Genomic DNA, 17,158 nt, shown 5'->3' on the forward strand with positions numbered 1-17,158 from the left:
GTCTGCCAGCCCCTCAGATATGGCGACATGTTGTTGCAGCAGCCAGGGCTGGATTTGCCTCTGCTGAAATGGAATGGCACAGCAGGATGGCCATGATCATCCTGGTGGAAAAGACTGAGATTTTTTTTCCCCCTCAAAATTAGACACAGTGTCTTAACTAAGCTGCCACAACTGTTATTTTATTAATGCTATTTGCAGTAGATTCACTTCCACATATGTAACATATTCAATGAATGTATTTAAATGTACTTTTCCAGCCAGAGACTGCTAGATGGAGATGGAAAACTCCTTTCCAGGGCTGCAGGCTTCTGTGTTTGCATCCAGTCCCAGTGACGGTGCTCAGCCACCAGTGCTGCTGCACCTGCTATGCCACGTGTGCCACATTTATGATCCAGTTGATCATGGGAGAGGGAGATTTAATAACTCCTTAAAAACTGCATACCAGAGCCTCTTCAGGGCATTGCATTTTAAAGAAACACAGAGGGGAGCCCATAATAAATGTTACAAGGGGAAATACCTGTGACTGATAAGAAGCTGAGTGGATGACAAATCACAAAAGCCTCCAGAGAACTCCTCAGGAGCAGATAACCTTGAGACGTACCTGTATATAAAGATTAAACAGCAACCTGAGCTCAGCAGAGATTTATAGCGCTTTGCAAGTGTCTTGGTTTCACTGTTTGCTTTTGCAGTAGTTTCTGGACTTTATTGTTAGTTTCTGTCTGTTAATATTCTGCACAAGCCCAAAAATACAGATGTAGAGAAGTCACCCCAGAAAAAACAAAGAATTTATTTGAAATATTTTACAAGGAGGTTTTATAGATCAATATCCCCAGCAAATGAGAAAGATAACCAGGAAAGGGCACAGAGCACCTGTGAGCAAGGTTGTGCAAAGATACAAATGAAAACATAAAGGATAAAATGTATTGACATGTTTCAGCTTACTGGCTAAATCTGGTTATTCATTCCTTTGTAAGGGGCAGGTCTGGTTATTATGGGCTATATATTTTTGGTAAGACAAATATGTGAGGTAGTAAATGCCTTTGTGAGTACGCTTCAACAGGAAGGGTATGGCTACTGCTGCTACCTGGGGCCTCTCACAGAAAATACCCATGGGTATAAAAACCTTAGTCAGTTACAGACTGGGTCAAAACCTTAACCAGAGAGCCTGTTCTGCCTAATGGCCCAAGTGAGAGGGAAGGACTCCAAATGGTCAGGTGCTATTATGGATATCAGGAAACATTTTCTCAGTGTAAGGGTGGCTGACCCCTGGCACAGGTTGCCTAGCAAGGTTGTGGAGTCTTCATTCTTGCAGATTCTCAAAAGCCATCTGGACACCATCCTGGCAACTGGCCCTAGGTGTCCCTGTTTGAGCAGGGGGCTTGGACCACATGACCTCCAGAGGTCACTGCCAACCCCAAACATTCTGTGATTCTGGCATTTTTTGCTTAACTACTGAGTCACTCCAGCTTCAGTTAAACGTCTTTGCCTCTGTCTATTTAAAGGGTTTAACTCTGCCTGGTTTGCTAGGATGTGAGGGTTGTTTAGGGACAGGTTTCCACCGTATGCATAGCACGCACTGCTGAAGAGACCAATTACAGCTGTGGCAGCCTGGACCACAGTGCTGGCTTCACTTTGGAAAAGTCAAATACTTGGCGACCACCAACATGTTTTTCCCCTGGCATTGCCTTTTCAACTCCCAACCAAAATCTCATGCCACCAGCCCACAGGGCAGCAAGCAGATGTTATCAGACAGACCTCACATATGGATGAGCTTCCCTGTTAGATGCTGGACATGAGGACTTGCACTCTGAATCCATGGGTGAAAGTCTGCATGGCCAGAACTCCATCTGGCAGGCGGGCAGTCTCCCTGGGTTCAAGGATGATGCCGATGTGACTTTTTTCTGCACGTAGAGAGGGAACTGTGCTTATCTGATCTACTAACTCTATGTGCAAAGCTGAAGGTGGTTACCAGCAGCCACTCCTTGTCATGCTCACGGAGAGTCAGACGTGCCCCGTACGATGTACTTAACGTGCCAACTTTTCATTCCAAGTGGACTGTTCAATAACAAAGGGGAAAAAAGGGGGAGGGATCAGAGGACAATTGAGCAGTTGTTTGTGCAAGTGGAAGAAATAACTTTTCAGGAACAGAGCATGGGTCAGGGCAGAGGACGGTGTGGGCGTTCACTGAGGAGGTCAGACTAAACAGGCAGTGATGCATTTTATACTTATGTCACTCTTGGGAGAAAAAATGAAATTAAACACACACAGGACACCGAGGAAGAACAAACAACTTATTGTGTGGAAAGAAGTGCTTTGGAAGGGCCAATGCAACTATCTGATTTTTAAATTCATCACTGGTTTGAGAGATGGAAGATCTGTTATAGCACAGATTTGGTTGAGAAACATCTCTTCATAAGGCTCAAAGGTCTCCAAATCACTTTGTTTACTTGTTTCTCTGCCTGTAACCATGTAACACTGTGGCTTTTAGTAGATAAATAATCATATTGGTTAAAAGTAAGCCAATGGGAATTCAGGGGAAGGGGAAAATTAATTTCAAGGAGAAATTTCACCAATAAGGGTGCTGTACGGCTCCAAGCCCCTGACTTTACATCCAGTTGTCCTAGACTGGCTCAAACATAAAGGAAGCTCTTTTACGGAAGGGCCAGACACAAGGGAGAAGCCCACCTAGGCCGCAGAGTGTCCCTCAGAGCAATTGCAAATAACAACTCTCTCCAACCAGGTATGAACTGGCAATTTCCAGTGTGCCCCTGCCCTCCTCCAGCAGCTGTTCCTTCACTTCAGGGGCACACAGTGAACAATCCTTCTCCTGGCTGCACCAATACCTTACAGATGCTGCACATCAACTGCACCAGCCTCCCCACACACAGGGGAAGGAGAGGGGCAGAAGTAAAGAGTTCCCCTTTTAAAGTACTTGGGGAATTCAGGTTATATAGTAATCCAAAATATTTTTCTATCATCCCAGGATATTTTTGTTTACATTGCTGAGTGGTATTTTATTTGTTCCAGCTTTGCCACAGATGCTCAAATTCTGTGAAAGGAGAAAGAATGTCTACTCTCTATGGTGGCTTTTAAAAAATCAGAAAAGCAAGTAAAATCCATTTCTTAAGCAAACATTCCATTAAAAAAATCACTATATGCTTATAGAAAACAAAGATTTAATTTTAAAAAGTTAGTTTCTAGGTATTCCAGAAGGTTTGAGTCATCCACAGTAATAATTAGGGGGTTTGTTCCATACAAAATGCTTTATTTAACCTTCATGCCTCCATTCAGATAATTGTACAAATGCATACATTTAAAGGTTTAAACTCTATTTCAATTCACAGCTCATTTCATAGGAAAGTTGAATACAGAAAAGCAATGCACCAACAAAATATGTCTGAGACACCATTTAAAACGATAACACTTGTTCATTTAAATCTTTGAGAATAGAGTGGAATAATCATCCTCTGACAATTTCATTAGGGGACTCCCTTTACATTATCATAGGGCAAAAATCACCTTTTTACAGTAAGAGGAAAAGAAGCTCTGAGTATATTTACAATACATACACTATACATAAATACAAGAACAACACTTACATAATATTAATAAACTTATAACATAGGCATTGCCTAAACACTACATAGTATATAAATGCAGAGGAAACTATTGGGAAATTAGATCTTCAGAAGTTTACTTTAAGTTTTGAAGAAAAGTAATTTTTTTATTTAAAAGCTTTTGAAAAGAAGGCAAAAAAAAGTCTAAAAAAACTAATATGTTTGCCTGCTAGCACTGGTATTTTTATTCCTTTTAAATGTAGGAGCTCTATTGACACTACTATCTCTATGGGGTTACCGATAATGGCCCTCCCTTTCGCATCTTATCTAGGAAAAAGATTGAGGTGCTGTACATACTAATTCCATTGCTGTGAAGCCTCAGTCCCAAATGAATCGCTTGGTAAACTACGGGATGTTTTTGTATTTTTACACAGGAGGATCGAATGAACACTCGTTGGTACATACAACAGTAATGACCTGATTTGAAGGAACAATTTGGGGCCAAATACAATCCCATCCTTAGGTTTTCATTCAAATAACACCATGGGGGAATTTGTTTCATCCATAAGTAACTTGGCCTGGAATTATATTTTTCAGTATTGTTGTTTTTTCCTGAACACAGCTGAAAGAACTTTCTGATTTAAGGGTATTTTTGACCCCACATGTTGATAGCAGTGTCCAAATCTCTCTTTCCCTTGATGTGTATGAAATGCATGTGCCTGTGTGTGGGTTGAAGGTCTTAAGGCTGATGGTGCATGTAACTTAAGTAATTCACTACTATCTCTGTGTATATTCTACAAATGTGCAAATGGGAAATACAACTTTGTTAAGGACAGACAGAAAGTCAAGTGAGCATATTGTGTGGGTGTTCAATGAAGAACTTACATTACCAAGAAAGCCATGTATAGGACAATCAGGAAAGAAATATACCATGCCAATTTTTTTAACATGGAAATGTAGCAATGAAAGAGTCTGATACCAGAAATGACAACAACAATCTGAATCATGAAAAATGTCAGTTCTGCCATGAAGATTTGGCTCAAGCTGTCTTTCCAAAGCTCTTTTATAACTAGAAAGGCAGGGAGAGGGAGAAAAGTGATATCTAAACCTATTTGTGTATTTCATGGTTCATGCTTATGACAATCCATCAAAGCCATCGCCTGTGATCCCGTATCAGACACTGAATTACTGTTTTTATACGCTGAGGTCACAGCACAGAGCAAGGTTTAGCAAGCCAATGTGAGAACCACCTCTTCTTTTGTAACTGAGAGCACCTTGGCTCACTGAAACTTCTGACTCTGAATTGGGAAAGATGCCGCAGTTCATTCATACGGACAATAAGATCTCAAGTAATTTTTTGTATTCTTATTTCTGTAATAGCTAAAATTCATATGCCCAGTTTTGTTTCTCTGGAGGACTGAAAAACTCTGTATTGAATAATGTGAAAGTTACCACAAGGGTAATTATTTCATAATTCAGTCAGTGAGCATGAACTTCTATAGAATAATGCTGGCAAAGCAAAAAAAAAAAACCAAAAAAACCAAAAAAAAACCAAAACACCCAAAAAAACAACCCAAACCCAAATAAAGCAAAAAACCCCAAAAAACTAAAATCAAAACAAAACAGACTAAAAAAACAAAACAAAAAAAACCAAAAACAAACAAACAAAAAAACCCCAAAAAAAACCCTTACTCAGAGTTTGCTTTTCAGAATGAAGGGGAAAAAACCTGTCTTCTTTTGGGATGGCGAAGACAAAGTGCCCTTTCCTACCAAAGAACTAACACATGCAGGGCTGGAATCAGCCAAGCCTTCCAACATGGCAGCTTTCCTAGGGTGCTCCCTCGCAGTGTCGTTGCTCCAGAACAAAGAACCGAACACTGCTCTGCAAGAAGGGCTCAGATATTGGGTAAAAAACTAGATTCCTTTGGCCTCCTGACAACACATTCCCTGGTGCTCTCCTGAAATCCCCAGCATGAGTTGTGTTCTTTTGTGTGCTTAGTATCTGTAGATAAGCTCGGGACAACAGAGTAAGTATATGCATTTTCTGATGGGATTATTTCTGCCAGTGGTTAACACTTAAATTTGTTACTGAACAAGCAACCTTGTCATATAATCAACTCATGTACATGAATACCTAATTGTTACATGTGTGTCCACATGCACTGTTTTTTTGGGGGAGGGAGGGATGTTTTTGGACCTGCACTTTCATCTGTGTATGAGCCTCAGTGAGACTCTAGCAGCAACCCACTGATGGCAGCAGAAGTCTAAACAAAATGCAGGATTTCTCAAATGCAAAATTTTGCCTGGAAAAATGACAGGTACAAATTCAGAGGATGGAAAGCAATTTTCCTTGGCAAAGGCATCAGGACAACCAGTTACATTTTGATTTCTGATAAATTAATTTTTTAAAATAGAAGAAGTATGAGGGCTGGCATTACACTGCTATTTTAAGTATCCATTAGCAGTAGTTAATATTTACGAAAAAACTGAGAAAAAATAAGAGTGCAAGAGTCACAGCTGGTCATTTTCTGGTAAGATCAATTAGTCTACTGATGCTAATGTTTAGGCCACTCAATATAAAAATCTCCATACTTCATCTTAGGAATATCAACTTCTTGTTTGCTATTCAAAGAGTCTCTAGACTGACAGACCCCAACCTTTCACTCATTTGTCCCCAAAAGAAAGAGAAGTGATTTATTTTGTCCACTCATGAAGTCAACCAAGATGATTTTAAATACTATGAGCACTACATGATGAAGAGAAAGGAGACATAAGGTGAACTCTTGTGTTTCCAGAGTTCAATGCAGAGGATTTTTCTAGAGTCTCTGTTCTATCATATTCCCTAAAAAAAAAGCTCCATTGGGCTTATTGCTGGTTTTGGATTACTTCACTAGAGAATACCCTGGATACATGGGCATATCCAACATAAATTGGGAAGAAATCCCCTAAAACACTGCTCTGACAACGACTTCCAATCACATCTACTGAGAATCGGTACAGCTACGAGTCATTTGTAAACTAAGATTTATTTTCTTCTTACAAATATATGACAGATGTTATCTGAGAAAATAACTAAAAACTCTAACACAGTATCTCAACATGTGAACATACAAATGGCACTTTGTGTTTGTTTCTGTGCTGCATTATTGTTCTCCAAGTAAAATTTCATTTTCACCTTATTGTTAACAGAGTCCCATTAAGTTATTGCTGTGTAAAAGTATAGGAACATCCCATCAGTTCTAATTACAGGCACTTTCAGTTTCTGTTTCACCTCTAAAATAGATTTCAGGTTATCTCACTGAAGTGTATGTGTATTTTAAATGTCAGAACTGTCCTGCTACAATGGATATTCTTGACATGTTACTGCACCTAGAAGACTAAACTCCCCTGGAATCAGCAAAAAGCAGCTGCCTATTTCAGCTCTGCAACCTTTCACCAGGATGCACTGTAGTTGGGGAAATACAAGAAGAAATAAAATCATATGAGTGCCATTCCTGTATCCGCAGTTCATTGTAAAATGCCAGAAGGAAAAAAAGAAATCACAAACCAACAAACCTTTCATATGGTTTCCATTTTGTTTAAGTGTTTTTTTTTTCTTTATTCAGTCAAAGACATTGAGCGTTGACTTATTTGACATGGAAGGACTCCGTATAACTTTGCTATATCACACACCATCTGCAAAACAGCAAAGAAGTGGCCACTCCATTTTGCAGAGAAAACACGCTCTGATAAAACAGAACAATTTACTTCTTGTGTTTTGTGTTTAAGCTTTGCAAGGCATTATCCTAACAGTCTCCCCAGTGAAAACTGAAGGTAAGGATTGTTTAAAAATGTTTTTCATTTCAGCTATTTAACACCCCATGTAAAACTGTGAGTTTGAAAATACTTTTCCATTATCACATGTATCACATTTTAACTGTTACAAGTATAGTAAAATACTTTAAAGTTACTTTGATTTCTAAAGATGCAGTATCCTTACAGTTACATTTTTATGCTGAAACTCGATTTATTGTGGAGAATTGAAGCCTTTTCAGTGTTCCAGTGGGCATGACTTCATAAGCATACATTACATAGCAACTGCTACGCTATAGCAAAACTGTGGAAATACAACAATTTCTTTGTGCAATTCTCCAGTCATGTATCACAGGCAAAGCCATAACACAATAACATGAGCTGGTTTCTTAAGGTAGCATTTTCTGTAACAGTCTTTACTTAAAATTCTTCCTTTTCTGATTTTTTTTTCCACCTAAACTTTAAATAAACTCGTTTATTACCTGCACATGGGTATGGAAATGCTGGGGAAGTGCACATATGGAAGTGCTGGGGTTCATATGCATGAGCGTAAGGATGAGCATGTGGGAGTAGCATGGATTTTACTAAATGATCTTAGGACTTGACTGCTGTGGAAGACACAGTTTCACACAATGACCTTTCCAAACTCAAATTCAAACTAAAAAGTAAGTGGGATATTGTTAGTCACACCTACCCTGAATTCGAGGTACCCACTTTCAATAAAGGGGAAAGATATTTTTTTACATTAAACAGCATTTATTACCAGAATTTAAATTTATAAATGGCAACTAGAATACATTTTCAATGTGGCTAATGGAAAACGAGACTTATGATCACTGTTATTCTCATTATTAAAGGGGAGAATGGCTGTACAGATATTTGTCCATGCTCTGCACTGCAAGTTTACTCAAACATGAACATCACAGATGTAATTTTCAACACTGTTAATTTTGTTATACATTACTCCAGCAAATAATCATATATACAAGTCAGTCTAAATCTATTTAATCAATTATGTAAGCATGAGAGAGAATAAGGAATACTGCATCTTCATCCCCGAGTAAAAATTGCTGTTGCAATGAGCCGATTTTACAGTGCTGAATATAAGGGGTGCTCAAAAAATAATGACACAATTAAACATTTTAAAAGTTTAGTATCAAAGCTGTTTGCTCATTACATTTTCCTAAAATGCTGGCTCCTGAGATTTCCTGACAAATCCATTTAGAACTTTTGAAAATATATGAAATCTGACACTTCATGGCATAATTTCCCTCGTAAGCTGTAACATGCAATGCCACAGCATGGTGGACTGAAATCTCTTGTCTTTCTAAAGCTATGGGACACTGTATGTTTGTGTATCCCAACTGCTCAATTAAGATGGCCCAACTGCATCGTGTCAGGATGAGATCTGGTATTTCTGCATGCTACACATGACGTAAGCCTTCACCACAGCCATGAGATGTCACAGACCAGTGGTGGGGTACCAGGATTCTTGAAGAAACTACCTGGAGCAATTGCCCGCTGTCTTTGCACGAGCACAGAAACTTGGCAGGTCTGAACCACAGCCAATAAAGGCAAAGACACACTGAGGATCTGGGGGACATCAGGTCCACATTCAAACACCCCCATCCTACCGAGTAACTTCTCTTATAATACTTCTGAAGGGGACAAAACCCAGAAAACAACCCCATGGAGTAACTGGGATCAAAGCCTGAAGGTGTTGGTATGAATGTGAACCTCATCAAGAACAATACTGTGTATTTGAAACTCAGCAGTGGACTACTGCTGGTTGTGCAATTCATCTACAGGTAACAGCAGCATGAGAAGCCCTTGCACGTGTGCTGGAAAGGCTGAGGATGTACCTCCTGCCTGTGAAATAACAAAATGTAGCACACACTCCTTTACCTTTTGGCTTTATTCTCCTACCATTGCCACACTCTGTGCCTGTGTCCTTTGGCATTACTGCTGCTTTAACCCTCTATCACTTTGGGGTTCTTTCCATAAAACCAGACCCTCTTTCTGTTGCAATGCTTCCAATTCATAATAGTAACAGGCAACCAGCTGAAAAACCAGGGATTCACATAGACCAACATCGGCCTTGGGAAACAAGCCTCTCCAGGGTCTCTTATACATACACTCTTCCACAGGGCATTTCCAAGCTGAACACAAAAATTAAAGGCCTCTCCATTTCTCTTGTAGTTTCTCTGTCTTCATTGACAACAGGGTAAGCCTAAAGATGAACACCGATCTCTCCCAGCTGCACCCTGCAACCAATGTTTGAGGGTAATATCACATCCTCTTCTACACTAACAAAATGCCCAGTAGGAGTTTCTGTTCAAGCAAACTTAAATTTCTATGAGAGAAAAAAAAAAAAAAAAAACAAACAACAAACCACAGATCCCAAAAGGAATTCTGTATGCCATTGGTTCAACTGAATTATTGCTATTCAAATAATTAGTTGGTAAAATATTCTTGGGCAAGAAAAGAATTTTATCAATGGAGTTCTACCTGACCTGACTTCTTCCCCTAAATGCCAAAAATGACAGATGAATTTAAGGGGATGATATTGAAGTACACAAAAACCAGACCTCAGACATAATCCATAAAGAACCTCACATACAATACTTTGACAATCAGCTTTTTAAATCAACGGTAGTAATGCTGCTCATAAAGACACAGTTCTGTTGTCCTGCAATGCCTCATGGTCTATCCAGAAGCCCTGCTCTGTCCCTGATTTGGAGATGGATTCTAGAATGTTGTCAAATTTGGTGGAAGTAGATCACTAACATGGTCAATGGGAATTGATAGAGACATTTTTTTCCACAACAGCTGTGAATAATTTGTGTTGAGTTTCTCTGCTCACCACTTGGCAGTGAGTGGGAAGCCTGAACTTCTTGTAAGTTCTTTCAGAGAGCTGATAAACTATCCATACTGGGGAACATTAAGGATATTTAAAGACAACCAAACTCTGGAGTCTTTTGAATGCTGTTATAAAGTATAATCCCAGTCATATTAATCCTCAATTAACTGTAATTGCTTTTGTATCTGTATGGGTACTCTGTGTTGTTTTTTCTTAAAGATTACCTGGATTCCAGAATCCCCCCAACGTTACTACATTTACTTCAGGAATCTGATATTAGCTGAGATGGTCAAACATTTAAAAACAAACAAGTGGCATCACAAATTTAATCTGGAATTACTGCAACAAAATATTCATAATTAAATGCATTGCAAAAGACCTTATGTTTACATCTTTCATTTCTAAGCTATGAAAATCTCAACACTTAGAAAATATTGCCAAGCCTCCCCTTTGTCAAATTTAGCCGAATAGGCAGATCCTTCTGAGGAAAGAAAACAGAAAAACACTATTCTGTTTGCATGAATAACAGATGACTAAGAGTTTCTCTCTTTCCTACATAATTCAATTAATACAAATTGGTTTGCAATTATAGGGCTGTATGGGAATGATCAAGAATTTCCTTTTATTTAATCTTAAAAGGCTTGGATTGAAAATCCAAGCAGAGGCAGCCACTGGTACCCATACAGAGGTCCATTTATATCATACTACACAGCTGGCAAAATCCTGTTATTCCCTAACTCCCAGGGAGAAATCTAATGTTTTGCAGAGCACAACTGCATATTTCTCTGTCCTACTTAGAGTTCATCCACTACCTCCTCAACAATCAACTCTTTCCTTTATCCTTCCTGCTTTCCACAAGTATTTTGTTAAAGGAAATAAAAGTACTTAATTGTGGTGCCTAGCAGGTCAGTGAAACCAGAAAAAACATTAATTTAAAAGCTTAAATCCTACATGCTGTTTCTGCATACCCCCCACTTCTGTTGGTGTGGAGTAAATTATTGTCTCAAGAGCCATTTTATTCATTATTGCTTTTTCTCTGCAAGAGATGCAGCCGTTTCTTCTCTGTTTTGTTTTGATGATACATTCAATTCCATCTCATGAATGGCTATACCACTAACCTTGGTACCAGCAAGTACAAGATCTGACTATTTCCTTGGGTTCAAATAATGGTTGTGGGGAAGAGGACACCTGCATGAAAGAAAACAGCACACTGAGAATAGGGTAGTAGTTTTTAGGTGGGCTCTTTCTATACAAATCAGAAAATGAATCTAATTAATTCCATGGTAAAACACAGATACTTAATATGGTATTTCAGCAGAGATGCTGCTGCCCTTTGCTTATTTTACAGATTTCAACAATGACAACGACGAAAGAAAAGAAGGAAAAAAAACATTAAAGGAAAAAGTTAAATGGCTGGTGTTCTCTAGGGCATAATGACAAGTTATGGTATGATATTAAAATGCCACCATCATTATTGCAAATGTCTGATCAAGCAAACCTCCAGCTCCAGCAGCGGGACCTCTCCAGCAGGATCTTCTTGCCTACTCACACGCAGCTTGTCTGTAGCACAGCGCCGGTGCAGTGCTGACACAGGCCAGATGGTATTGAAAACAAGGGGAAAAGATGGCATAATACAGATCTAGCGGTCTTGCTCTCATCATCATCATCATCATCATCATCATCATCATCATCATCATCACTATCATCATCATCATCAGTTCGTGGTATCTATACTCCAACCAGCAGTGATTTTTCAGGAACAAAATGTCTGGCAGCTGAGAAAACATACAAGCTATAAACATTTTTTGTCAAAGGATGCAGCATGTAAAATAATGCCCATTCCTGTAGCATCTCGGCTGCTATTTCCCAGGTAATTGTGATGACACTTTGAGGGGGTAGCCATGCTGAGGGGCAGACAGGGTTAACTTCAGATGGCGAGGAGAAGAGTGGCACTTCTTTTCCTGCTTTTTTTGAATTTCTGTTACTATTTTTTGTTACAGACATCAGGGAAAGCCCTGCCTGTTAACACTGAAGAGGGAGATTCAGCCCTGCTGAATTCACTGTGGGTAGTTAAGAGACCCAGCTCTTAAACTCGGCTGGAACAGGTAGCATTTCTCAAACCAGCATGTGCCTGCGGCGGTGGAGCGCCAAGTGATCCGAGCGGGAGAAGCTGCGGTCACAGTCTGCACACTTGAATGGCTTCACTCCCGTGTGCTTGCGGTAATGCCTCGTCAGTTCATCGGATCGAGCAAACTTCCAGGTGCAGCCTTCCCAGGTACATTTGTAGGGTTTTTCTCCTGGGAGAAACAAAAGAAAGAGGGGAAGGGGGAAAAACAGGTTGTGATTTTCCCCTTGTTGCTATTAATCCCCACAATCCCCTCTGCATGCTTCCCATGGACAAGCACTGCCTAGGGGTTGCTTTAGGCCAAATTACACAAATATGAAGTACTGGATCTGCTGAATATAAGGAAGAGAGCCTTGAGATTTATCAATCCCGTGGCATTCACATGACTAAGAAAATCAACAGTATTAAGGCAATAATATAGATCCTACCTTGCAGGGGTGATGCGAGGATTAACATCAGGACAGAGGGCTGTGTAATTATTCTCATCATTACCATACAAGTTTGCAACCCTCATCTTGTCAGGCTACACTTTCTCCCCAAATGACCAGATTAACTGATGTTCCTGCAATTTACCATGGGCTGACACAGACTTCCCATTATTCTATGATGTTTATGAAGGTTTCTGATTATTTGTGTAAACAGCATTCCGAGACATTTCTTAGTAAGCTGGTAAAAATCAACTACAATTTCCCAATGAAACATAAAAATTCAATCTGTAAAACCTCCTCTTTATTTACTGCACTTACTTTCAGTAAAAATAATTTTGTGTAAGATGTTATTAGGAATGGTGTACAATTTTTAAATGTACTTAGCCATGAGATTTGCACAACACTGTTCATAAATACCCATTTACTTTAGTGAGCTTAGACTTAGGCTAATGTAGATTTTTGGAAAACCCCACTGTCTTGCTTTATATTTAAGGGTAAGAATGACGTTGTATCATGTCAGAGGAGAAGACTAATACATCCAAACTGGATTTTGTGCTTGCATAAAGCACAAACTGTTTAAAATCCCATTTGGGCTATGTTTTTAGGCTATACTTCTTTGTGACTTCTACCACTCACCTTCAGCGTCTATAGAAATGCTCTTGGCAGTTACCTTGATCCCATAGTTCAACATAAACCAAAACTGAGGAAACTGTGTGAGGTCCATATTTATCTTCCTTTTGTGTCTCTAAAATTTTACTTCCCCTCTGACCAACTAATCACAACCTGGACAACAAAAGGGCATCTCTGCAATAACTGCTTCCTTTGTTAGGCACAATCATTCTTCAGTTATTTATTATCTCATATGAATCATGAGTGGCTTGCAAGGAACTATTTCAATTACATGAACCAGTGACGCAACACTCGCCTTTTCATAGGCAGAACCTCCCTCCTTGCGTCTCTTCAAAAGTCAATAAATGCTTTGCAGAGAGCCCTTGGTTTCAAAATAAAATTCCCAAGTAAGAGTATCATCACAAAGTTCAAACAGCCCAGAAAAATCCAGATGAAATGGCCTCTGTAAGGAAACTGAGTGCTGTACAGACATCAGCATGACATGTCAGCAAGGTTGTCAGCAACCTTTGAGCTCCTTGGGTTGGTACCTTCTGTGCACCATCTGGGCTGTGCTGCAGTTTTGATGTCAGATGGGGGTGGGAAACAGTTGCTGTGAGGAGAACCCAGCAATCAGGGCTCTGACCACAACATGTAGTTGCACCAGCAGCAGCTCAGCCTAGATAATTTTGTACTCTCCAACCAAGCACAGAGCACCAAATAGTGCTCATTGCCACTGGGTGGCCACAGTGTTGGGCATCTCAAATCCAGCAGCTGCTGTGAGCTGGACAGGCAGGCACAAGCTACATGGCAGATGGTGAGATGCACACTCTTGCCAATGACACAGTGCTACAAAATGTACCCAAATTTGCCACCAAACTGTCTTACATAGCTATTCTTGCCACAAACAGTTGGTGCAGAGCACTGTACAAATATAGCAGTACCCCCGTCCAACTTGGCAGGTTGATTCCAACACTCCTGTCACACCACATCGTTTTCCAAGTGCAGCACTTGTCCTGCCCACCCCTCAACACACTTTTAAACTCTCTTTTTCACTAGATACTACCTCAGTTGGCTTCTTTGACCACAGACACTTTCAGACAATGGATATTTCTTAGGCTCTGGATTATTACTTACAAGCATCTGAAATTTTAAACATCTTCAGGGATGGAGACTCAACTTCTTCACTGGACAACCAGGGTGAGGAATTTTTTTTCCAATATCCCATCTAAACCTACCTTGGTAGGTTCGTGTAACTGGAGGCCATTTCCTTTAGTCCTGTCACTTATTATCTGGGAGAAGAGACTGACCCACACCTTGCAACAACTTCCTTTCAGTTATTTGTAGAAAGCAAAAACATTCCCCCGATCCTCCCTTTCTCCAGGCTGAGAAACCCCACTTCTTTCAGCCATTCCTCATAAGACTTGTGCCCACACCCTTCACCAGCTCCACTGTCCTTCTCTGGACACACTCCAGCAGATCAATGTCCTTCTTTTAGTCAGAAGGACAAAATTCAATTCAGGATTCAAGGTGTGGACTCACCAGCACCAAGTGCAGAGGCACAGTCACAGCCCTGGCCCTGCTGGACACACTCTTGCTGATACAGGCCAGGATGCCATTGGCCTTCTTGGCCACCTGGGCACATGCTGGCTCATGTTCAGCCGCTGCTGATCAGCATCCCCAGATCATTTTCTGCTAGGCAGCTTAGCAGCCTCCCTTCCCCCAGCCTATAGTGCTGCCTGAGGTTGTTGTGACCCAAGTGCATGATACAGCACTCAGCCTTGTTGAACCTCACACAACTGGCCTCGGCCCATGAATCCAGCCTGTCCAGATCCCTCTGCAGAGCTTTCCTACCCTTCAGCAGATCAACAATCCCCGACTTGGTATCATCTGCAAACTTATTAAGGGTGTACTTGATCCCCTTGTCCAGATCACTAATAATATTAATATTAAAGATATTCATGAAATCCTTTCCCTTGGTACACAGAATTCTGTATCTTCCTTCCTTCAGCAGAAAACAGAGAACCCAATGCAGAAATGGATGGTTTGCATGAGAAATACCAGAAACAGGTTTTTAGTTCATGCATTAAAACAGTATCGTTTCAGGTAAGAAATGAAAGTCAGCTGACAGAAGGACATGAGGGTAGATCACTCAGCTGGAGTTCCCACATGTTGCTTCCAGCATCCCTTCTCAGTGAGTCCTGCCTACCCAGCCCTCACGGAGCTATGTGAAAGAGACAGGACTGACGACATTCCTTGCAAGGTATTTACTCCACTGAAGGAGAATCACTCTTACAAGCTCAACCTAAGAGGACCTCTCATTGTTTTCAATTAAATATATACATTTAGTGTAAGAAAGGAAAAAGCCAGCCAAAATAGTGTTAATGTGAAGACATTCACTCACATGCACCTTAAAAAGGCTGCTGTAAAGACAACTGTGAAAGAGACGACTGTCCATTTAAGCTTAATCAACATTTTACACAAGTCTAATTTTTAGGGAAAGAACAGTACTACTACTTTTCTCTTAAACAGCTACATTATCTGTGCATGCTTGAGTGCTAGAAAAAAAATTTCTTCATATACTAACTCTTAACCTTTTGTTTGCTGTCACCCCAGACATGAAGACTAACCACTGAGGCTGTCAAAACCAGAACACCCAAGAGTTCAAATGATGGAGAAAGGACCAGCAGGAGCAGAATTGCTACAAGCTGAGAAGTTGGTGTCAGCTATCCCACACCAGCTTTTCCTGGTGAGAGCTTGAGCACTCACGGCTGAAATCCTCAGTGCAACCAGCAGAGAGGAGCTGGGCTTCAGCAGGGCAACCCAGAAAGCAGTGTGTGAGGAGGTGGACAAAACTGGAAGAACTTAATGACACTACATCCATCTATCCATCTATCCATCTATCTATCTACATTTCAAGACTGGATTGCAATGGAGTTGAAATCAACCACTTGACCATTCTGACTCAGACACTTCTGTCTCCGTGCGAGCACTTGAGTTTGAGTGTTTAAGAAACTCTTGGGCTTCAAGTATGGGCACATTTTGACTCCTCATGCACCCAGACACTCAAATTCTCGTTCAGCTTTAAGGAGCAAATGCAGGCTGTGTGAGTTTTGCCTGGGGTGGTGGAAACACAGGAATAAAGAATTCAAAACAGTACACAGTTTTGGGAAATTGGAAGCAAGAAGAGCTACAGAAAGAGACTAAAAACATGTGGCAATTAGGAGGAGGAGAAAAGAAAAACTGGAGGAAGATAAAATCCTGTTAGTTCAATATTCTGAATCTATGAAGTTTTAAAGAACCTATCAATTTAAAAATAGATGCCTGAAGCTGTGAACATTTGCTGACCCTCTAATTTTGCATGTGCCTTTGAGAGCTCTATTGTTTAATCCTGAAACCTGACAAAAATATCTCAAAACAGAGAAATTCCAATACTATTCTGCAGCTTTGTACTGCAATACATGGACAGTGAACAGCACACCACAACAGCCACTTACATAGATCAAGCAGGACCCTGGAGCATGAATAAGTATTTCTAGACAGTTCTCTGTAGAAAATGAGTATTTTCTATTATTTGGGGGAGTTAATTACAAAGTTTTGAAGGGATGAGTCAATGCTCCAAATGAGAATAATCATTTTTCAATCTTCTATTAACACAACATCTATTTCTAAGAGCCCTCCAAAACCATGCCTTTTGTAGTCCAGATGCGATAAACCAAATTAGTTTAATTACTTTTACCATATTATTTCTCCTAACTTATCATGACTCCTCTCACTTAGGCACTTAGGA

At 40.2% G+C, this 17,158-nt stretch overlaps 1 protein-coding gene across 8 annotated transcripts in view; it reads right to left on the reverse strand.

Annotated features, from left to right (window-relative positions):
* Window positions 1–8,029: 8,029 nt before the first annotated feature.
* KLF12 (KLF transcription factor 12) overlaps window positions 8,030–17,158 on the reverse strand; it is a 229,750-nt gene continuing 220,621 nt past the window's right edge. For all 8 annotated transcript variants that reach the window (XM_068182323.1, XM_068182327.1, XM_068182319.1 and 5 more), the window contains one exon: window positions 8,030–12,506. In XM_068182323.1, coding sequence (XP_068038424.1) covers window positions 12,325–12,506 — 182 coding nt within the window. In that variant the 3' untranslated portion in view covers window positions 8,030–12,324. The remainder of the gene's footprint in view (window positions 12,507–17,158) is intronic.

This window comes from Anomalospiza imberbis, chromosome 2 (assembly GCF_031753505.1).
Source record: "Anomalospiza imberbis isolate Cuckoo-Finch-1a 21T00152 chromosome 2, ASM3175350v1, whole genome shotgun sequence".
Classification (NCBI taxonomy): domain Eukaryota; kingdom Metazoa; phylum Chordata; class Aves; order Passeriformes; family Viduidae; genus Anomalospiza; species Anomalospiza imberbis.